Genomic DNA, 19,190 nt, shown 5'->3' on the forward strand with positions numbered 1-19,190 from the left:
TGAAGCATTTTCTCTACTGAACAATAAAGTTAGTCTAAAATAAACAAATTCCAATGAGAGAAATGGGAACAATGACTCCCTAGTCTCCTGTGAAGAAATAAGCTTTGAAAGGTATTATTAACCTTTACTTAAATACTATTAGCAAAGATTGTTGGATGTAAGCTTTGGGAGCAGAAGTGGGAAAATACCAAAAGAGTAAAGAATAACTGTTTTTTTTTTTTTCTTAACTCTTACATACAGGTCCTAAAACTAGAAAATACTATCATAAGGTAAACAGTTCAAATTAATTCTGAGGCCCAGAAATTTTTTCTTCTCCTTTTATTGGGAGGTGGGAAAGGACAGAAGAAATGTAATATAGCTAGGAAAAATAAGTTGGATGACTCCCTCTTCTCTCCAAAGCTTTTTAGACTTTGTTTGAATTTTTTTTTAATCGACATCATCAAAAAGTTTCAGATGAGGCATTCTGTTGAATCTTCCCAAAACTAAATCACCTCAATAAACACCGAAATTCACATTTTCTTGATTTTTATCCCCTTCAACAATGCTTTATTTGTAATATATTCTAGATATCTATGCAGCACTGTAAGTATACTGTATAAGTAATAAGAAATGCTGTTTAAAATAGTTTTGATGTTCATATGCCCTGTTAAAATATACTTACTTTTCATTTATTAATTTTCAGTTAATCCTACAATTTCTATGTTAGTTCTTTAAATCTATTTTTTAAATCATTTTATCCATTAAGTTACAATGCTATTATGCAACTATAAAAGTAAATAATGACAAAGCTTAATGGAGCAATTGCCTAAAAATTTGAGTGCATGTAAACCTTTTCAAAATGATCAACAGAGATATAAGAATACATTTAAAAATCAAAACCATATAAAATTAAGAATGTTAATTATTATGCCAATAAATGCAAAACTAGCAAAACAAGCTAAATACTTGACTGACAGAAAATCTGTGTCTTCAAGCAGTTGATAAAATAACTACACTAGTGAAAAAAGTGTACTCACCTGGTTTTGGCACTGAGTTGGTCACTGACTGGGGAACTTTTTGGTTAATTAACTCAACACAGTGTCCAGGGAAGAGTCCCACCTGATGAAAAGCAACAAAGAAAGGATTCTAAACCAGCAAACAGACCAATTATGTGAACACTGCCAACTGAATTCCAGTAATGTATTCTACAGTCCCTCCCAAATGATTCTATTATTCCAAGACTCTAAATAACAGATGATGCCAATTACACAAATAATAAAACAATCTGTTGCTATGAGTACATAAAGTTATCTGTTTTATTCGTCCAAATATCTAAGTCTGCTTTTTTCCTTTTAGTTTTTAATTTCCCAATCTTTTTTTACATGAATTAAAATATTTAGTCTGACAATGAGCTATGCATGCAAGTAGGTAAAATTTTATAATTTAATAATGTGCTTTACTGAAATCTCAATCCAGTTATGTTGATACCTCTGTTGCCAACTTATGTTTATTGACTTCTCTATGGGTTTTTTAAATCAACACTAAGCCACAACTCAAACTTTTTGTGAATTTTCTCTTCACCCTCTCCCAGGTTTCATGAAAAAAAAAAAAAGACATGACTAAAATAAATGTGTAAAATAATCTCTCATTTAAAATCCTGGTATTCACTGCTTTTAAAAACTAGTAGCGCATGGATAAGAGGGAAAGTAAGAGAGAAGAAAACAGCCAATCTCAGCGTGTCAACAGACTCTGGCTTTGAGGAACACACCACAGTGACCTAGTAGCAGAACCGCAGGCATTGCTTTTGGCATTGTAACAAGCCGTATTAGGAAAATGCTGAGTTCCAGATCATCCAGAGATACTGTATAGCCAAAAGGATAAATACCGAGATAAACAGCCTGGAAACAAAAGCAAAGAGGAAATCTTTATCAATATTTATAGATGTTTCCTTAGATAAAAATATAAATGGGCTGCCATGCAGCAGATGTTAAAGCTGAAATATGAAAGCTCCATCACTTTGTGTATCCCTCTGTTGACAGACTCTGGGGAAGAATGGAATAGTTTTCCAAGAGTATGATTCATCATCAAGTTCTGAGCTGTATAATTTCCATCTGTGTGAAATTATTTTCACATACTCATTTGCTACATTCTTATTTCAATTTCTAGATCCTTATTCTATGGTAGTTCTTAAAATTATGAAGATATAAACCAGTTATCATGAGCTGAAAAGGGGTATTAACAGATTATCAGTTTTTTTTGTTTTTTGTTTTTGAGACAGGGTCTCATTCTGTCACCCAGGCTGGAGTGCAGTGGCACAATCTAGGCTCACTGCAGCCTCGATCCCCCAGGCTCAAACAATTCTCACACCTCAGCCTCCTGAGTAGCTGGGACTCTGGGCATGCACCACCTCACCTGGCTAATTTTGTTTATTTTGTGTAGAGATGAGGTATCATTATCAGATTATCAGTTTTGTTCACAAGATGTGAATTTGGGATTCCTATGCACTGCCTTCCAAAATGATGCTTTAGGTATTTGTTTTACTGGTGAAATTTTTTAATATATTCTACTCAACTTCCTATTTTACTGAACAAGTAGAAATGCTTCCAAGACTGATTAGAACCAGGTAAGAGTCAACTTAAAAAAATCTTCATTTTTCTTCTTACACAAGTCAGTTATGAGAGGGGATATGGGGCATGGTTAACAGCGTAGCCTGAAGTAAGTGTTTCACCCTCCATAAAAGGGTTTGGAAAGCGATTATAAAAGTCTCAGGTCGTAAATTAAACAAATGTATACAAAAATGCATTTGTAAATAATCTTTGTTTTTACAAGTCTTTGCAATAAACTGTCAGTTTGGTCTCCAGCAGAGAGAGCTGGAGGAGTGGAGCTTCCAGATGTAGTCTCCGGTGTGAGTTCCAGCAATGGAGACCTTGATGCTATGAGCTCTGGAGACTCTCATGAAGAGGACTTGGGGGGATGAAGAAGTGACTGGGAAACTGCTCATGCCGAGGAGATGGGAGGTGCCCTGGAAATAGCTGCTTCATGAACTTAAGCCATGACGGATAGAATGTTAAAAGTCATTCCACAAAGTGGTGTGTTTCAATGCAAAGGCTAGAGAACTGTAAAAAGGTGGTTACCAAGGCTGGGAAGATACAACTATTTCAAGAGTGACTCTGAAAAAGATCCTGATGCCTTGAGGTACCCTTCTGAAATTCAAACAACAATGTACAAATATCTGCCTTGTTTCAGAATTTATGGAGTATACAATTCATGTTTCTAAAAGAGCTTACCTGCAGCTGGTTTCCACATCTGAAATTATAGTGCTCTCCAAGTCACATAGCTGGAAATTAAATGTTCAAGTTCTACCTTGGCCCCAATTTAATGTTTGGTGCTCTCTGGATTGAGTTGAATTATGTTCAGGCTTTGCAATTTCACTTGTGGTAAAGGCTCTAACATTTTCTCTTTCTATGCAAATTTCTTTCTTTTTTTTTTTTTTTTTTTTTTTTTTTTTTTTGCGTGACGGAGTTTCGTTCTTGTTGCCCAGTCTGGAGTGCAACGACGCGACCTCGGCTCACTGTAACCTCCGCCTCCCAGGTTCAAACGATTCTCCTGCCTCAGCCTCCCAAGTAACTGGGATTATACGCATGCACCACCATGCCCGGCTAATTTTTTGTGTTTTTAGTAGAGATGGGGTTTCTCCATGTTGGTCAGGCTGGTCGTGAACTCCCGACCTCAGGTGATCCACTCACCTTGGCCTCCCAAAGTGCTGGGATTACAGGCGTGAGTCACCACATCCAGACTCTATGCAAATTTCTTGAAGGAGAATTGCTTGCATATTTCTTCTCTGCCTTCACAGAAGGCAGAGTTTCTTTCAAACTTAACTGAGGCATCAGTTGCTCTTTGGCTGTTTCTTACCATGATTATTAACAATAAGTTTGTGGCTTGGGTTTGCAAACTGTACTGTTTGTTGCACTGATCTTCCCATATAGTAATTTTTAGTTTGTGAAAAAAATTAACCCTCATCTGAAAATAACATATAAGTTTTTTTTAACTAGTCTCAGATTTTAAAACTTGCAATAAAGTGGAAACTCATTGGTTTTTCTTGCCCTTTCGAACTCTTGTAATTGAGTTTTCATCATGTTTTATATTAAAGTGTTTTATATTAAACAAGTTTTCATCATGTTTTATATATAAAGCTAACACATGGCTACAAAAAAGAAGTATCTGGGTTCAATCTTAAGTCTGCCACTCACTAGATTAGGTTTGTAACTTAGCCTCTTTGTGTTTTAGTTTCTTCGTCTAAACATGGTAATAATAATGCCTATCTCATAAGGGTTGTTATGAGAATTAAATGGGCTAGTATAAATAAAATGCATAGAGTAAAATGCATTAATTTGTTAACTAATGGTCTAGTAACAACATGATCTATTAACTACGGCAGCCTGTTTCATATATTATTCTTTCTGCAGCCGTGGCAATTTCTAAAGCTTTAACCCATTTATGGCAGAGGTTGCAAAATTTTTTTGTGAAAAATCAGAACTTGGCGATAACCTTGAGCAGTAGGATATAAATAACTCCCACAAGCTTAGCGTTCCAATAGTGGAACACTAGGCATAAATGGGTTAATGCATAAGTAAATGCTATTATTATCCCAATATTTGGCTACCAGAACTGCTAGAGGGCTCTAGCTCCTCCATCAAATGGATATTACACAAAATGCCACCTTTTGTATATATCTGCTTAAGTTTCCTGACTCTCAAATATCATTCTTTCTAAAACATTCTAATTCATTTCAATATATAAAATCTGCAACTTGCCTGAGAGAAAAGTCCAGATTCTAAACTTGGCTCACCCATTTACTAGGTTCTGTGATCTATGGCAAACTGCTTAACATCTCTGTCTTAGTTTCCTCATTTGTAATGTTAGGGATAACACTACCTATACCTCAAGAGTTTATGTGAAAGTAACTGCCTAGTTTCTAAGTTCGAGTATCTTTTGGCCAAAAAAAAAAAAGTTTTCCATCACTTCCCACAAAGACTGAACAAAGAGAGCTTAATGCACTTCTCAGGGAACTATATCATATACATTAGTTACATTTTCACCTTTTAAATTCATCACAATGAATTAGGTTTAGGTATATGGGGAAATGCTACTGCATACTATACAGAGGTAGATCTACAGTAGGCTCACCTAATACCTAACTCCAATCCCTGCCCTCTTGTTTTACTTTATCATAAGTGTAATATCACTAACTACTAGCTAAACTGTACAGTTTCCCAGACTCCCTATATTCAGGCAAAGCCGCAACACATGTAAACACAGCTCTGCTACTATCCTGTCTCCTCCTCTGCGCCGTGAGCACAGGTGTCATGACTAGATCTGTCGTGGTCATCACTTGACCATAAGTGAAAAGCTGAGAGAACCTTAGAGACTCCTGCCTGGCATCATTAAGCTGCTGACTCAGCACTAGAAATCCACCATCTTTTCCACTCAGTTTTTTGTTTCTTGAAGCCAAAATCACTCCTAAACATCAAGGAGTCTTTTAAAAGAGTCAGTTCTACGAATTTGCGAAAGGCAAACAGATTCCATTTTACCATCATAAAATTTTCATGATAAAAAATTGTGTTCTCTTGAAAATATTACACACGAGAATGGAACTAACCTTAAAAGTACAGTTAATGAACATTTATACTTTTCTGATGAATACTTCACCTAAGATTTCACAAAATAGTAACCATTTTGATAAAATGTCAAATGGTAAAAAGTGACTGGAACTCTGAAAATATGATCTATTAGCTATGTCATCTTGTTCTGTATCTTATTCTTTCTGCAGCGGTGGCAATTTCTAAAGCGTCAATTTACATGGCTGGGTATATTGGCAGGGGTCAAAATGAGATTCAACTCTAGGAAGAGAATGGAAGATGGAGAAAAAGCCAGCATCTAGGGCCCATGATGGTAAAGAAGTAGGTAATAAAAGCATAGTAATAGAAGGAAAAGAACAATGTAGAGACAGGGCTGGAACAGGTTAGGAATGGTCTTGAAAAGAGGAGACCTTCCTGTTGACTGTTTTCACTCAAGTCTTTGAAATAAAGTAAAAAGCCACCAGACATGCTAATATATACCATGGTGTGCTGATAAATGTTTAACAACTAGCTCTCCACGGGGGGAAAGGCCTTGATTTCCAGTGTTTTCCAGTGCTCACCGTATAAACACTCCCATCATGGCTGGTTTCAAGCTACCAACTTGATACAACTGAACACAAAATTGGAAAGAGAAGCAGAAGGGCACTCAGTTATACAGTATTGAAAGCATACAGATAGAGTAGCTGGAAATAACTTCAAGAGCATAAATGGTAAAATGTGGTAAAATAATTACAAAAAATATTTGATTATTACCTTTGTTTTTAATACAATTCATTTCATTGTAAATATATATACCTTAATTTTTAATAATGGCTGTTTTTAACAACTGTCCTACAAAATTTCACAGTTGGCTCCAGCTGACCACTGATGTATATTCATACACTTCGTCCTGCACCTATCCACCTCTAACAGCTTCTGATAATCAGTTTCTAGTAGCTTAGCAAGCATATGGCTCACCCTCTGACTCTAGGAGAACCAGGAGAGATGTAAAGGGAATAGACTGTAATCTGGTTCTTCTGATCTTCTTCTACCTTGGGGAATACTCAGACTAAAAAGAAAACCTGGTTTGGCTTCTAAAGTGAGTGTATATGCTGAAAAATACTTTGGTGTAACTTAAAGGGAATATTAGAGAAGAAACTACCGCAATAAAATAAGCCTGGAGCTTTGGAAACAGTAGAGTTAACAACAGAACCTAATCCTAACTATAGTCTCTTTGAGGCAATCAACAAAAACCTAAAAAGGAATTCAGCATAACAATCATGTGCTTATCGCTGACTTAAAAAAAAAATTCCCCTCTCCCTCTCCCTCTCCCTCTTCCTCTCCCTCTCTTTCCACGGTCTCCCTCTCCCTCTCCCTCTCTTTCCACGGTCTCCCTCTGATGCCCAGCCGAAACTAGACTGTACTGCTGCCATCTCGGCTCACTGCAACCTCCCTGCCTGATTCTCCTGCCTCAGCCTGCCGAGTGCCTGCGATAACAGGCGCGCGCCGCCACGCCTGACTGGTTTTCATACTTTTTTGGTGGAGACGGGGTTTCGCTGTGTTGGCCGGGCTGGTCTCCAGCTCCTAACCGCGAGTGATCCACCAGCCTCGGCCTCCCGAGGTGCCGGGATTGCAGATGGAGTCTGGTTCACTCAGTGCTCAATGGTGCCCAGGCTGGAGTGCAGTGGCATGATCTCGGCTCGCTGCAACCTCCACCTCCCAGCCGCCTGCCTTGGCCTCCCAAAGTGCCGAGATTGCAGCCTCTGCCCGGCCACCACCCCGTCTAGGAAGTGGGGAGCGTCTCTGCCTGGCCGCCCATCGTCTGGGACGTGGGGAGCCCCTCTGCCTGGCTGCCCAGTCTGGAAAGTGAGGAGCGTCTCTGCCCGGCCGCCATCCCATCTGGGAAGTGGGGAGCGCCTCTTCCCGGCCGCCATCCCATCTAGGAAGTGGAGAGCGTCTCTGCCCGGCCGCCCATCATCTGAGATGTGGGGAGCGCCTCTGCCCCGACGCCCCGTCTGGGATGTGAGGAGCGCCTCTGCCCGGCCGCGACCCCGTCTGGGAGGTGAGGAGCGTCTCTGCCCGGCCGCCCCGTCTGAGAAGTGAGGAGCCCCTCCACCCAGCAGCCGCCCTGTCTGAGAAGTGAGGAGCCCCTCCGCCCGGCAGCCACCCTGTCTGGGAAATGAGGAGCGTCTCCGCCCAGCAGCCACCCCATCTGGGAGGGAGGTGGGGGTTCAGCCCCCCGCCCGGCCAGCCGCCCCGTCCGGGAGGGAGGTGGGGGGGTCAGCCCCCCGCCCGGCCAGCCGCCCCGTCCGGGAGGGAGGTGGGGGGGGTCAGCCCCCCGCCCGGCCAGCTGCCCCGTCCGAGAGGTGAGGGGTGCCTCTGCCCGGCCGCCCCTGCTGGGAAGTGAGGAGCCCCTCTGCCTGGCCGCCCCTACTGGGAAGTGAGGAGCCCCTCTGCCCGGCCGCCACCCCGTCTGGGAGGTGTACCCAACAGCTCATTGAGAACGGGCCGGGATGACAATGGTGGTTTTGTGGAATAGAAAGGGGGGAAAGGTGGGGAAAACACTGAGAAATCGGATGGTTGCCGTGTCTGTGTAGAAAGAAGTAGATATGGGAGACTTTCCATTTTGTTCTGTACTAAGAAAAATTCTTCTGCCTTGGGATCCTGTTGATCGGTGACCTTACCCCCACCCTGTGCTCTCTGAAACATGTGCTGTGTCCACTCAGGGTTAAATGGATTAAGGGCAGTGCAAGATGTGCTTTGTTAAACAGATGCTTGAAGGCAGCATGCTCGTTAAGAATCATCACCACTCCCTAATCTCAAGTACCCAGGGACACAAGCACTGCCGAAGGCCGCAGGGTCCTCTGCCTAGAAAACCAGAGACCTTTGTTCACTTGTTTATCTGCTGACCTTCCCTCCACTATTGTCCTATGACCCTGCCAAATCCCCCTCTGCGAGAAATACCCAAGAATGATCAATTAAAAAAAAAAAAATTCTTGTCCGGGCGCGGTGGCTCACTCCTGTAATCCCAGCACTTTGGGAGGCCAAGGCGGGCAGATCATGAGGTCAGGAGATCGAGAACATCCTGGCTAAAATGGTGAAACCCCGTCTCTACTAAAAAAAAAATACAAAAAATTAGCCGGGCGTGGTGGCAGGCACCTGTAGTCCCAGCTACTTGGGAGGCTGAGGCAGGAGAATGGTGTGAACCCAGGAGATGGAGCTTGCAGTGAGCAGAGATCGAGCCACTGCACTCCAGCCTGGGTGACAGAGTGAAAGACTCCGTCTCAAAAAAAAAAAAAAAAAAAAAAAATTCTCTTCTATTGGTTTATTTATTTAATTTATGGCTAGCGAATCTTTAGCACTGTTGGCGTAGCCAAACATTTTTCAAATTAAACTTAGTAGAAGCACTGCTCACTCCTCAAAATATATCACAGATTTTTCAATTGGAATTATTTGGCCTCAGAGTGTTAAAACTCCAGTTTTTCATTTTCTGACTACAACTTCCTATCCTCTCAAGTCTCTAGTGTTGATATTCTACAACAACAAAAGTACAAACAGAGACATCCCATCCCCTTCACATTTCCCCCCAAGGTACTTATCCCCACAATTCCAGGTTTTCTCTTTTGTTTTGTTTGCTACCCAATATGGACCCTGTGATTGAGCATTTGTTTTAAATCAGTACCCTTTAATTTCCTTGCAATATTAACTTCCTGCCAAACCAATCCAGCAAACCACCACAACTAAATCAATTCACTACCATACTTGCATGTCTGTGTACTGCTGGAGAAAAAAAAAAATCACATCACTAAGGAGATTTGAACCAATACAAATTCACAGTCTATTGTCCAGAAATGCCAATTATTTTCTCCCCACTCCTGAAACATGCTTAAAGAACCTAATCTTCTTTACAGTCTCTGCCCAGTCTGACTCCCATGGCCTGCCAACACCATCCCAGCACAGTTGATCAAACAGACGGTAAGTCAATGAGTCAATTAGTTTGTCTGCTATGATTTTGGAACTAGTTCCAAACCTTCAATGATCTCCATTGAATTGTTAGAATTAGGAAATATTTTTCCAAACAAAGAAGAGAAGAGACAAAGAAACAATAGTTGCTACACACCAAAGGAAGCAAAAACCGGAAATAAGTTCCTCAGGTCCTTACTTTTTAGCTCTGGTTCCATTTACTTATAGCCTAGTAATTCTTGCATTGGGCTCTTTGAGATATTCCTACCAATTCCCCCACCCCCCACTCTCCTTGTATGTCCCCAAAAAGCACAACATTGCTTCTGGTTTCTTTGCCTTATTTATACTGTCCCCTTGAATGTCAACTCCCTACTTTCCATTTAAATAAAAAATTACACTTGCAGCCAGATATGCAGGTTTGAGAGTCAAAAACAAAGCTAAAGATCAGGACATAAATCTGAGAGTTGAGCATAAATATGGTTTTTAAAGTTGAGAAAGTGAGTAAGATAGCAAGGGACAAAGAGTGTAGAATAAGAAGGCAGTCCAACCCCAAACGTCAGAGGTCTAGTAGAGGAGGGTGTCCTGGCAAAGGAGACTGTGTCAAGTCAGTTAAGAGAAAAAAGTCTCTGGAAAAAGAAAATCAGATACTAATGAGAGTTTAAGTAAGGAGTAGTAAAGTATCTATTTTTTTTTCATTAAGCCAAACAGAGACCACTAGTGATAAAAGAGAAGAATCAAAGGGTGAAGGGTTTAAGAATATATTTGTGATAGGTGAATGTAATCAAGGCTCTAGAATCTACACTGGAAAAGAAGGATAGTGAAGGCAGGAAGTAATTGATGGGCAAAAACTGGGAGGAACAGTGGAATGATAATACTAAGCATAATACTGAATATTGAACATAATTGTGTATTGTACAGCAAGTAGCTGAGGGGATTAAATTTCTTTTCCCAGTTGCCATAATATAATATCAAATAAGACAAACTAGATTACAGTTGCTTTAAAGTTTTAATTAATTTGTAATACCTTTCAGCCTTGGAAGGAGTAAGAGAAGGATAGAGTAGGCATTGTAAGTGGAATGACACAGAAAAAAAGACACGAGTAGAAAAAAGCAACTTGTGTACTAAGAGGGGAAATAATAGTTACATCTGGCAGAACATCCAGTTTCTAAAATAGAGCAGTGCAAAGTAAGACTGGTAAGTGAGAATAAAGTCGGAGATCCTGGATGATCTTGTATACCGTCACAAGGAGTTTTAAGTTCCTTCTGTAGGAAATAAAAGTGACACATTCTGAGCAGAAGCAGCACATGAACAGGCATGTTCTAAAAGGAAAAGCATTCGCCTGTATACCTTTCAAGCTGGAAGGAAGGGAGGAAGATAAGAAGCAGTACACCACTTCAGGAATTTGCAAAATAGGCTAGGAAAGAGAATAAAACCTACAGTGTATGACAACAGCATGAAGAAGGAAGGACAGTATATGAATGTAAATGACACAGAGGTAGAAGAGACAGATATGATCAACTAGATTGGATGAATGAACAACATGAAGTCAAGAATGCTCCTGCAGTTTTTGCTTCCACCTTAACTGAGGTATAGTTAACCCAAAGTAAACTGCACATATTTAAAATGTACATTTTGATAAAACACCCATGAAACTATTACCACAATCAAGATTATAATATATCCATCAACCCCAAAAGTTTCCTTATATCTCTTTGTAATCCTTCCTTCCCCCTATCCTCCCATCACTGCTCCTCAGGCAATTACTCATCTACTTTTTATCACGATATATTACTTTCCATTTCCTATAATTTTACATAAATGAAGTCTTATGTAATATACTCTTTTTTGTCTGCCTTCTTTCATGCAGCATATCTTTGAGGATCACTCATGTTGCTGTATTTATCAACTGTGTATTCCTTTCATTGCTAAGTAATATTCTATTGTATGGACACCACCATTTGTCTATTAATCTGCTGTTGACAGATATTAGGGTCGTTTCCAGTTTTAAACTATTACATATAAAGATGCTATGAACATTCATGTATGAGTTTCTATATGGACACATGCTTTTTTTTTCTGTAAACAGTTAGATCGTGTGGTAAGTGTACAGTAATTCCTCCCTTAACGTCATTGATATTCACATTGGAAACTGTGAACTGACTTACTCTGTGCTGTGGGAACTTAATTCTTATTTATATCAACTAGCCAATGATAAAATTGGTTTCATTAGACAGTATGTCATTTTGCTTAAAGTTGCAGTTTCCAAGAACCAACTGACAACATTAAGTGATGACTTACTGAGTGTTTAACTTGAGAAACTGCTAAACTGTTTTCAAATGAGTTGTGACATCTTAAATTCCCACCAGCACTGTATGAGAATTCCAATTTTTCCACATCCTTGCAATTTTAATAAGTATGAATCAATACCTCATTGTTGTTTTAACCTACATTTCTCGAATGACTATTGATGTTGGATATCTATGTATTAATTTGCCATTCATATATCCTTTTGATGATATCTCTTCCAATCTTTGCCTATTTTTTAAATTGAATTGCTTTCTTCTTTAATTTTGAGAGTTTTTGTTTTTTAAAAAATAGCATCTCAGTATGTTGCCCAGGCTGGCCTCAAATTCATGGGCTCAAGCAATCCTCCTGCCTCAGCCTCCCAAGTAGCCGGGACTACAGGCACATGCTACTGAGCTTGCCCAGTGAGAGTTCTTTGTATGTTCTGATACAAGTCCTTTATCAGATATAATCACTGCAAATATTTTCTCCAAGTCTGTGGTTTGTCTTTCTGTACTAGTAAATATGTCTTCCAAAGAGCCGAAAGTTTTTTTTTTTAAATTAATTATTTCTTTATTATACTTTAAGTTCTGGGATACATGTGCAGAACAGGCAGGTTTGTTACATAGGTATACATGTGCCATGGTGGTTTGCTGCACCCATCAACTTGTCATCTACATTAGGTATTTCTCCTAATGCTATCCGTTCCCCAGTCCCCCACCCCACGACAGGCCCATGTGTGATGCTCCCATCCCTGTGTCCATGTGTTCTCACTGTTCAACTCCTGCTTATGAGTGAGAACACGTGGTGCTTGGTTTTCTGTTCCTGTGTTAGTTTGCTGAGAATGATGGTTTCCAGCGTCATCCATGTCCCTGCAAAGGACATGAACTCATCCTTTTTTATGGCTGCATAGTATTCCATGGTATATATGTGCCACATTTTCTTTATTCAGTCTATCATTGATGGGCATTTGGGTTGGTTCCAAGTCTTTGCTATTGTGAACAATGCTGCAATAAACATACATGTGCATGTGTCTTTATAGTAGAATAATTTATAATTCTTTGGGTATATATCCAGTAATGAGATTGCTGGGTCAAATGGTATTTCTGGTTCTAGATCCTTGAGGAACTGCCACACTGTCTTCCATAATGGTTGAACTAATTTACACTCCCACCAACAGTGTAAAAGCGTTCCTATTTCTCCACATCCTCTCCAGTATCTGTTGTTTCCTGACTTTTTAATAATCGCCATTCTAACTGGTGTGGGATGGTATCTCACTGTGGTTTTGATTTGCATTTCTCTAATGACCAGTGATGATGAGCTTTTTCTCTTATGTTTGTTGGTCACATAAATGTCTTCTTTTGAGAAGTGTCTGTTTATATCCTTTGCCCACTTTTTGATGGGTTTGTTTTCTTGTAAATTTGTTTAAGAGCAGAAGTTTTAAATTTTGATGAAATTAAATTATTTTTATGAATTGTTCTTCTGACGTCACATTAAAGAAATCTTTGCCTAATCCAAAGCCACAAAAGTTTTCTCCTATGTTTTCTTCTTGAAGTTTTACAGTTTATACTTTATAAACATTTAGGTATATTGGCCGGGCGTGGTGGCTCACGCCTGTAATCCCAGCACTTTGGGAGGCTGAGGCAGGCAGATCACAAGGTCAGGAGATCAAGACCATCCTGGCCAACATGGTGAAACCCTGTCTCTATAAAAATACAAAAATTAGCTGGGCATGGTGGCCTGCGCCTGTAGTCCCAACTACTAGGGAAGCTGAAGTGGGAGAATCGCTTGAACCCAGGAGGCGGAGGTTGCAGTGAGCCAAGATTGGGCCACTGCACTCCAGCCTGGTGACACAGCAAGATTCTGTCTCAAAAAAAAAAAAAAAAAAGAAAGAAAGAGATATCTTCACCTAATCCAAAGCCACAAAAGTTTTCTCTTAAGTTTTCTTCTTGAAGTTTTATAGTTTATACTTTATAAACATTTAGGTATATTATCTATTTTAATTTTTGTAGATGGTAAAATAAATAAAGTTTACTTTGGAGACGTCTGGATATCCAAGTGTTCCACTGCCATTACATCTCTTCACTGAACTGACTTTTGAACTTCGCTGAAAATCAGTTGTCCATGTGTACAACTGTATGTATGTATTTCAGGACTGTCTATTCTTTCCCACTGATCTACTTATCTATCTTTCCACCAATACCACACTCTCTTGAAAACTGTAGCTTTGTAGTAAATCTTCAGTTAGTGTTAGTTCTCCAACTTTGTTCTTTTTCAAATTTGTTTTGGCTATTATATTCCAGGTCCTTTGCATTTCCATTTGAATTGTTTAACTTGCTTGTATATTTCTACACAAGAGCCTGCCTGGGATTTTGACTTAGATCAATTTGGGAAGAAATGTCATCTTAAAAAATATACAGTCTTCCAACCCATAAAAACAGTATATCTCTCCATTTATTTGGATCTTCTTTAATGTCTCTTAGCAATGTTCTGTAGTTTTCAGTATATAGCTCTTTCACATCTTTTTTTTTCAGATACAGTCCTAAGTATTTCCTGTTTTTAGTACTATTATACATGGGTTTTATACATTTTCTGACTGAAGTAAATGCTGCAAGTCTGTGGTCTACATTTAGGATAACGAGGTCTTCACATAGTTGTCCCAAGTATTTATATTTAAAAACATACTGTGTATTTTAAATACATAAATTACTTTCCTTTTATTTCTCCTTTATATCTGAAAATTTATGGTGACTTTTTGGAAAGTGTATATTAATGGAAGTAGTTAAATAATTTGTAAATTCCATTTTAGAATGACAAAAAAGGATTTTAGAAAATACTTGTCATAAAGAGGGGGTATTAGGGTTTAATAAGATTAAGAACTACTGCCACAGCCATTTTGTCAATAATTTCTATAAAATTGAGTGTTTACATGTACACATATGTAACAAACCTGCACATTGTGCACATGTACCCTAGAACTTAAAGTATAATAAAAAAAGAAAAAAAACTAAAAAAAAAATAAAGTGTTCTTTAATGCTGATTTAAAAAATTGAGTGTTTAAGCCTCAGTTGGTAAGACATATTCTGATGTTATAAATTAACAAAAAGCTATCAAGTAGGAAATTTATCTCCAACATCAATATATCTAATGGCACTAATAAGAAAAAGTAGCAACAAATAAAACATAAATTAAGAAAATGTATTTATTTCTATGTCCCAAAAGGAAAAGAAATACAAAATTAAAAGTCATCACGCTTGTATTCTGGTCCTGGCTATACCACGTACTTACTGTCTTTGTGAAACAGAAAAATTTATCTAAATTTGTCTCCAGATTTCTACCATTTTAAAATGATAGTTTAGAACCAGATGGTCCACTATCATCATCCACTATAGAAAAATCTATGATTCACACAAGTAAACAAGCAGAGCCAGTATTATTCATTAAATTATTACCATGCTCTGTTATATGCCTAAAATGCATAGGCTTCAACAGAAACTCTGCAATATACAGTGTAATGACAAAGGGCTAGTTGTTTAACCCTTTATGCTTTAGTTTCTTCATCTAAAATGAGATCATTATAGTACCTTCATGGAGTTGTGGAATTAAAAGGTTAGTGGTAAGCACTTCGAAAAGCACACCTAAGTACTCAAGAAATGTTAGCAATTTATTTCATTTGCATTATCACATAATTCCCCTTCTCTTGAAATTATGTCACAGATGAAAACTTACAGTATAATGATTTCCCATTACTTAACTGGAGAGTAAACATTTTGCTCTATTTGATTTTGAATAATGAAAAGATGCAGCTTTGGATTCTAGGATATTACATGAATATGATAGTTTTTACATAGATAAGCAGAGAAATAAGCAAATCCATTAAGCTACTATACAAGATAAGGTTTCTGAATATCTGCCCTTTGAAATAAAGATGATTTTTCTAAAACTAAGTTACCTGGAGCCACATTATACTCTTGAGGTAAAAAAAAAACTGTGTTGTCCAAGAATTGCTTCTCTGATACTTGTGCACGAAAACTCACAATATTTGGGGATAACTATGAAAAACAAAATAGGTGATCCTTGATCATCTCATGGAAAACCAAGAGAACATGGGGTATATAAAATTCTGTCACTCTCTAAGTGAGATTCTAGCCATTAGATTAACTGTGTCCCAGATGTGCTTTACGGAAGATTTTCTGAGGGGAGGGAGAAACAAAACACAATTTCTAAACTGTGTCTGATTGCTCCCTTTACCTGCACACAAGATAAACAGTGCGAGCCTACATCAGCAGTTCTCATGTTCTGTGCATAATAATCATCTGAAAAACTTGTTAAAATTCAGACTCCTGACCCCATCCCCTGAGATTCTGATGATCAATACCCACTTTTATCACGTTTCTCAAGTCATTCAGATACCAATGGCTCCTAGCTAAAAATCTGAGAGACACTGCACATAACAAACAATCCTAAAATATATTAACATGTTGTATTTGTGTAATGCCTTTACCTAGAAAAAAGGGTTTTCTGAGGTATCACCTCATATTTCTAACAATCATTTACAGACAAGAACACAAATCTATTAATAATGCCAGTTAGTTTAAAAATAAAAAAAAGGGAAGAGTTTTTACTTTTACTTTCTGAAGTATATTATATGATGAAATACCTCAGACAACAAAGATGAGAGATTCAATATACTCCTTAGGTGACAAATAAAAAACACAGATTTCAAAATTTCAAATTGCTGTAGTTAATATAATTTCACACTTCCTACTCCCAGAAGTTTAAGAAAAGAAAGAGAGTCACAGTATAATTTAAACACATGGATGAACTTATCCTTCTGTTCCCACGGCTAAATTATGGTCTGGGCTAGTACAATACTTAGAATAGAACTTGGCAAAATGCAGGTGAGTAGCAGAATTTACCTGCAGCACACATGGACAAAAACAGTCTTATATCCTACCCCACAACGACTGAAACGAACTGTAGGGCTTAGGCCCTGGGATTTGATATTTAAACATAGCCTCCTTTAAACATTCAAGTTTAAGAGTCAGTGGCAAAGGGAGAATAAAAAGAATTACTGGTAACAAAATGAAGAGAGCAGAATAGCACCCTTCAATACATTTGGTAAACACTATTCCTCAAACTAACTTTATGTGTTGGACCTATTAGAATGGCTATTTTTTTTAAACTGGCAATTATCAAATGTTGGTGAGGATGTGGAACAGCAGAAACTCTCCTTCACTGCTAGTAAGAATGCAAAATGATACAGGCACTTTGGCAGACAGTGTTGTGGCTTCTCACCAAATTCAACATACTCTTACCATATGATCCAGCAATGATATTCCTTGGTATTTACTCAAAAGACTTGAAAACTTATGTCCACACAATAACCTGCACATAGATGTTTATAGCAGTTTCATTCACAATAGCTAAAAACATGAAAGCAACCACAAGGTCCTTCAATACTTGAATATATAAACTGTGGCATATCCATGACACTGAATATTAGATAGTGATTCAAAAAGAAGCTATCAAGCCAGAGAAAGACACAGAGGAACCTTAAATGCATATTACTAAGTAAAAGAAGCCAGTCTGAAAAGGCCACATACTATACGATTCCAACAATACAGATATTTTGGAAAAGACATGACAGTGAAAGATCACAGGTTGTGAAGGGTTCAGCAGGAAAGGAAAAATAGGAGAAGCACAGGAGATTTTTAGGGCAATAAAACTATTCAGTATGAAAACTATAATGGTGGATACATGCTATTACGCATTTGTCAAAACCCAGAGAATGCACACCAAGAGGGAACTCTAACATAAACAATGGACTTTAGTTAATAATAGTATATCAATATTGATTCATTAATTATAACAAAAAGTAAGCCGCAAAATTGTTTCAACAGTTGCAAGGTATGATTTGAGACTGTATTTTTTTCTGTGTGATTCTGGCCCTGGTGCTCCTTAGACCACTCTTCTAGAAACAGTGCTTAGTCAGTGCTGTAGGTAAACTCAGCTAATCAGCTGATGGTTGGTAAAGATCAGCATTTTGCTGATTCTATTCAATGTACTGTAAAGCAAATGTGAATGACGGGAAGGTATAGGTGAGGGGAGTGGGCAGGGGTATTAAATGAAACTCTGAACTATCTGCTCAATTATTCTGTAAATCTGTAACTATACAAAAATCAAGTCTATTGATTATTATTTTTATTTTTGACAAGGTCTGGCTCTTGGCTCACTGCAACCTCCACCTGCCAGGCTCACGTGGTCCTCCTGCCTCAGCCTCCCAAGCAGCTTAGACTATAGACATGTACCACTGCGCCTGGGTCAGTTTTATAATTTTAGTAGAGATGAGGTTTCACCATGTTGGCCAGGCTGGTCTCAAATTCCGGGGTCCAAGCAATCTTCCCACTTTGGCCTCCCAAAGTGCTAGGATTACAGGTATGAGGAACCACATCCAGCTCTATTTTTAAAATATTAAAATCACAATACCACCACTATATAGCATGAGTTCACAGCAATATTAAGGAAGGACCACTGCACAGAGACTTGTGCCTTCTCATGCCCTGACAGCTGGCCAGAAAGGAGATCACACACACAGTGTGACCTTGACAAAAGAAAACTGGAGTCCAGATCACATGCCACGAACACATCGAGCTGAGCAGAGCTGCAAATGCAGACATATCGGGCCTGGGTGTCAACAACGAGCTTCAGAAAGCGTTGCAGCAGCGCTCAAGAGGGTGACACCTCAGCTCACTCAGCCTCCATCATAGGAAGCAGTAGCCCACATCCTTGCTCCTCTTCCCTTCTCTCCTGAGAGAGGCCTGCACTAAGTCATCTCAATCCCTAGGAAAACCACTGGTGACAGCCAACACCAAGACGAGGCCCTCGTTTCCTTTACACTGCTAGGGAAGATACTGCCACCTCTGTGACGCACAGCCTCCTCCGTGTTCTGCAGCCAGAGCCCAGCTGACAGGGTCACGTGTAACCAGAGCCAGGCGAGCTGGCTGACCGAGGTGCATGCTGTGCCCCGCCTGGCCTGTGCACCTGCTGACAGAAGCATCAGTGGGTCCTCGGACATCCTCTCGGCAGAAGACACATGCAACACTGTGCTCCAGTGTAACCTCCTCTAGGAAGCCCTCCTGCACCTTCCAGGGAATCCTGGTGAGCCCTGAACTCCCTACTCATCAGAGAGACCCCAAGGAGAGTACTGAGGTCTGCCAGTCCTCCATGTCCTGCCTGCCTTGAGCCTGAAACCAGCCTGGCTCAGGTAGGGACCTGTTCCCCACCAAGTCTATGTAAGAGAGTCCCTCAGGTGCCTTCAGGCCAGCCCTAAAGGTGGCTCAACCG

General features: G+C 39.2%; 1 protein-coding gene across 11 annotated transcripts in view; it reads right to left on the reverse strand.

The window, feature by feature from the left end:
* Positions 1 to 19,190, reverse strand: part of ARHGAP32 (Rho GTPase activating protein 32) — a 317,736-nt gene that overhangs the window by 74,618 nt on the left and 223,928 nt on the right. For 10 of the 11 annotated variants that reach the window (XM_054662829.1, XM_024347475.2, XM_054662828.1 and 7 more), the window contains one exon: positions 1,017 to 1,098. The exons of the other annotated variant lie outside the window; for it this stretch is intronic. In XM_054662829.1, the coding sequence (XP_054518804.1) occupies positions 1,017 to 1,098 (82 nt within the window). The remainder of the gene's footprint in view (positions 1 to 1,016; positions 1,099 to 19,190) is intronic. 11 annotated transcript variants of the gene reach the window in all.

The sequence above is a fragment of the Pan troglodytes genome, chromosome 9 (assembly GCF_028858775.2).
Source record: "Pan troglodytes isolate AG18354 chromosome 9, NHGRI_mPanTro3-v2.0_pri, whole genome shotgun sequence".
Taxonomy (NCBI): domain Eukaryota; kingdom Metazoa; phylum Chordata; class Mammalia; order Primates; family Hominidae; genus Pan; species Pan troglodytes.